Source organism: Zingiber officinale, chromosome 5A (assembly GCF_018446385.1).
Source record: "Zingiber officinale cultivar Zhangliang chromosome 5A, Zo_v1.1, whole genome shotgun sequence".
In the NCBI taxonomy this organism is placed as follows: domain Eukaryota; kingdom Viridiplantae; phylum Streptophyta; class Magnoliopsida; order Zingiberales; family Zingiberaceae; genus Zingiber; species Zingiber officinale.
In genome coordinates this window covers 131,518,741-131,523,822 of record NC_055994.1, presented here as the reverse complement: position 1 = coordinate 131,523,822, position 5,082 = coordinate 131,518,741, and the positions used below count along the sequence as shown (strand labels likewise).

The 5,082-nt window shown below is 44.4% G+C and overlaps 1 protein-coding gene across 1 annotated transcript; it reads left to right on the top strand.

Moving 5' to 3' along the window:
- Positions 1 to 367: 367 nt before the first annotated feature.
- On the top strand, positions 368 to 2,320 carry LOC121983249 (probable glycerol-3-phosphate acyltransferase 3). The gene is made up of 3 exons (XM_042536199.1): positions 368 to 1,081; positions 1,210 to 1,661; positions 1,776 to 2,320. Exons 1-3 carry the CDS (start codon positions 386 to 388, stop codon positions 2,203 to 2,205), a joined length of 1,578 nt encoding a protein of 525 aa, XP_042392133.1. The 5' UTR covers positions 368 to 385; the 3' UTR covers positions 2,206 to 2,320.
- The last annotated feature ends 2,762 nt before the right edge of the window (positions 2,321 to 5,082 follow it).

Genomic DNA, 5,082 nt, shown 5'->3' with positions numbered 1-5,082 from the left:
ATCCTCAATCCGATCGATTTGACGGCTAGATCGGTCTATCATCTATGCTGACTTTAAAGGTTAATCTTTCTTTCACTTGGACCATCTTATCATCTAATACTCTTAATTTTGGTCCAACTAAGAGGCCCAACTCAATGCCCACATCAAATATAATCCACGATTACACTGAATATATATTATATAATTATCTCCTGGTAAGCTATCGAACTCGCTTTGAAACTTCGATTCACCAAACTTCTGTAAATTAATTGTAGTATATTAAACTGGGTAGGTAGCTGATGTGGCCGGAGATCATGCTCACTGCTATTTGGCACGTGAATGGTCGACTATAAATGATAGTGCACCACCATCATCTTCCTCCGCACGAGAAAATCCATAGGTAACGATGGCTTTCTTCGAGTCCTTCCTCGAGCTCTTCAGCTCTCATCGCTGCCGTCGCGAAACCCCTCACCGAGGAGATCGCCGTCAGTCAAAACCACCTCAGGCGATCGGCTATAACCGTCACGCCGGCTTAAGTCACCTCGAGGACAAAACCCTGGTGGTGGACGTGGAGGGCGCCCTGCTGCGGTCTTCCTCCACCTTTCCTTACTTCATGCTCGTCGCCGTGGAATCCGGTAGTCTCCTCCGCGGTCTCCTCCTCCTGCTGCTCCACCCTCTGGTCCACTTCCTCCGCCGCGACGCCGCCCTCCGAGTCATGGTCCTGCTCTGCTTCGCCGGAATCCGGGAAGCGGAGTTCCGGGCGGGGAGGGCGGTGCTGCCCAAGCACCTGTTGGCCGACGTGGGGAAGGAGGCCTGGGAGGCGGCGAGGAGGGCGAGGAGGAAGGTGTGTGTGAGTGCCATGCCGAGGGCGATGGTGGAAGCGACGGCGAAGGAGTACTTGGGGGCGGACGTCGTGGTGGGGAGGGAGTTGAGTGTGTTTCGCGGATATTATACCGGTCTGATGCAAGAGGAGGCGGACGACCACCGGAGCTTAGACGAAATACTCGCCGGCGCCGGAGAAGAGTTAGACGAAGGCAATGTCGTTGGATTTAGGAGTCACAACAAGTACTCTCCTCCGCACCGATTCTTCTCTTACTGCAAGGTGAGTTATGTATTTGCTAAATTAATATGAATTTCCCAAAATTACTAATCAAAACAAAAATAAATACAAGTAAAATTAAAGAATTGGAGAATCAAACATTAGCTAATGAATAGCTCTGTTCACTACAGGAAATTCTCATAGTCACTGAAGCAGAGAAGAAGCATTGGCAAGCCTTGCCCAGAGAAGACTACCCAAAGCCTTTGATATTCCACGACGGCAGGCTGGCCTTCCAACCCACCCCTTTACCCACCTTGGCGATGCTCCTCTGGCTCCCTTTTGCCATCTTCCTCACCGTCTTCAGGATTTTCGCCTTCGTAACTCTGCCTCCTGAGCTCGCTCTCCTCATCGGAGCTTCTTCCGGCATGTTCATCAGAGTCATCAAGTCTCCCCAAGAAAGTGGAGTCGTCGTCAAGGACGATGATAAAGCCCATGGAAAGCTCTATGTATGCAACCATCGAACCCTCCTTGATCCCTGCTACATCTCGTCCGTGTTGCTGAACAATATGGTCGTGGCCACCGTGTACAGTGTTAGCCGGGTGTCGGAGGTTCTATCACCGATCAAAACGATCAAACTCACCAGGTATGATTTTTCACTAAAGCCCCTGTTCGCGCTAGTTTTATCTCATCTACATTGCTTAATTCCTGTAATGAAAGGGATTTTAATCGTCTTCTTCAACTGTCGGCCACGCCACAGGGAGAAGGAGAGAGACCGCGAGGAGATGGCGAGGTTGCTCCGGCGAGGAGAAGACCTGGTGGTGTGCCCCGAAGGGACCACTTGCCGGGAGCCATACATGCTGAGGTTCAGCCCTCTGTTCGTGGAGCTGGCCGATGAGGTGTTTCCGGTGGCACTGACGGTGCGCGGCGGCATGTTCTACGGCACGACGGCCGCCGGGGCCAAATGGCTGGATTCCTTCTATTTCCTAATGAACCCTCGGCCAGAGTACAGAGTGGAGTTCCTGCCCAAGATGTCACTCTCGCTCGCCGGCGAGGACAGGTGCAAAGTCGCCAATCGCGTGCAGCGGGAGATCGCAGCGGCGCTGGGCTACCAGTGCACCATGCTGACGAGGAGGGACAAGTACATGCTGCTCGCGGGGAACGAAGGGACTGTTCAGTCAAGCAAATAAATTAAGGGGGTAAAAATTGAAAAGGGACCCTACATATTTTTTTAAAAAAGTATTTTTTTTAAATATCGAAAATGTTCGTATGGTTAAAATAAATTAAAATTTTAGTTTAATTTAATTTAGTACAAATATTATACGTAGATAAAAATACTATTTTTTAATAATAACTTAATTAACATTATTTTTAAAATATTAAAATTATCATAAAAAATCAAAGTCATTTTAAATAATGGTTACGATATACAGAGATAGTATAACTACTTACTCAAGTAACAACTATAAATTTGGCCGCCTTCCATTGTACGGTGTGATGATTGGATATAAGATAGATTTCTATGTAATAAGAATTTAATTTCCATGTAAGATATTTCATATTTTTATGATATTTGAACCATTTGTGATATGGATCATTTGTTAGGTAGGATCTATTGGTACTTTTCAAATTAATCCTGATCGATAGAAAATTTTTATTAGATCAAATCGATTATGTCTAATATTAATTTATTTAAAGAATTGGATATCTGGATAGTGACAGAGCCTGAAAATATATAACCCCTAGGTTGGTCGGGAAAAAAAACCTCCATCTTGTATCAGCCATCCTCCGAGCTATATTCTTATTTTTTTACCCAAGCTATCTTGCTCTCTTTTTCAAATATTTTTTCTTTTTCTTTAGAAAATTCAACAGCTCCAAATCGTCATTGACACCGGCCCCGAGTAGGTCATAAGTTGGCTTCGCCCTTGTATCTAAATTATCAAAGATATAAATCAGTACCACCTTGCTCTCTATCAAAAAAATAAAGAAGAGAATTGCTGTATACAAATGAAACAGAAATTTAAAAAATAGATTTTGATCATATCAAATCACCACTTCAGGTGTATCAAATTTTAATTATTTTAAAATTATGATTAAATTTAAGTAATTTTGATTGAGTTTATAAAAAATAATATAAAAGTGATGTGTATATATAATTTTTATCAAGTTAAATTTATTTTAAAAAAAAACATCTCCTTACACTTCATCTCCAGTAATTAGATCTTTATATGACTTTTTTTAATCTCTAATAATATATACTTTAATATCATAATAAAATCATAATATGCTCTTTCCATTGTCTAAAATTTGTGCTTGTAAATATGAAGATGTTGTTCAAATTAGTAGATATTTAGAATACTACATAAACAAAAATAAAGAACATAACTCAATTTAACAAATAAGACATGTATCTTATACAATAACAAAATGCAACAAATAAAACATACAACTTTATGGGCATACACAGATGATCCGATGGTAAGGATCGGGGGCCACAAAGGAAGGGGTCAATGGCACGGGAGAGTCAAAGGTCCGGTCAAGCAGGGAGGAATCTCCTGGCCGACCGGTCTACCCGGCCGGCACGAAGACAGCTCGACCTCGGGTTGAACTTCCGACGCTCACAAGTTCCTTTATAGAGGAACCATTATGCTGAGTAGCTGAGCTGCTAGGCCGAATGGCAGAACAACTAGTCGGTGCCCCATCCGAGTATGTGAACGATCGACCGTCTCACCCGGTCCGAGGTGCGTGTATACCCGGGCGCCCGGGAGGCCGAGTGATCAGCCCGACCGGCCCGGTTAAAGACAAAGGGCTTAGAAGAGGACAAAAGGGACAGCTAGTGATATCATTCTTGAGACGTCTGCCGCCGACAAGCAGCATGGTCGGCGGCCGGGCCTTACCAAGGATCGTACGGAGAAAGTTTCCGCTGCCATGACAGAGATATGCTCGGACAATTGAGGTATGGCGTCAGACATGCTTTTCTGACACAGTCATTCCAAGGTATGCTTTGAGGAACGTGCACGCCTTGGGAAGCATGCACGCGCCTCTCCGGGGTCCTATATAAAGACCCCCAAACTTCGACGGAGGTATGATTTTCTCCTATTATACTGTAGCCACAGTCTCTATTTTACCTATGTTTCTTCTCGCCATCGTCTGACTTGAGCGTCGGAGGGTCGTCGCCGGGAACCCCTTCTTGGCCCGACTTGGTTGCAGGTTCATCGGAGGCTTACGTCGTTGTGAAGATCACCTTGTAGCAGCAGAGAGCGCCACGTTCCCAGTTTCCATCGACTCAGTGCACGGATAGGATCAACAGAGATATCTAGTGCAGCATTACATTAAGTCTTTAGACTAAATTGTAATTAACTTATTATTAGTACTCTCTAAGTAACTCATGAACACCTTCATCTGCCACATAACTCGCCTTCCTTTGGGCTGACGCATTATGCGCATGATACCTTATTCATGAGCTTCTTTAGTTAGCTTATGTTTTCTAGCATCACTCACAATGCCTCTAACCGGTCACATAGCACCCCTTCCTTTGGACCGACACACTATGTGCATGATCAAGAAGTTTAGCTTAATTTGTGAGCTTCCCTAAACATATATCCGGTATAAAAAAATGATTTTCCTTTGGGCCAATCATCCTTAGCATGGATATACATCCCTTTACACTAGTACTCCTAGCCTCCCCAATAGTTCTCGCTTTAGCGATAGTATTGGTTCGATTAGGTAGCAAGAGTGAAGAAGAATCCAGGAAGAAATTACTGAAAACTGAGCTAAATTCAGTTATCAATCGATTGGTATCGGATATGTTGAATAAGTGTGAATGGAGAAGAGGTGGAAGAGAAGAAGCTCCATTGTGAATGAGACTTTAGTCCCACATTAGAAGTTTCAAGGCAAGTTTGTTGGTTTATATTGATTCACATACATTGAGGATGTGAACAAATGCATGGGGAGAGGCTCTCTCTCTCACGCGTGGGTGCACAGGGGGGTGCAAATCCAGGGCTCGGATTGCACTGAACCAAGTTGACTCGTGCGCGAGCGCGACCTACGCACACGAATGCCAGATC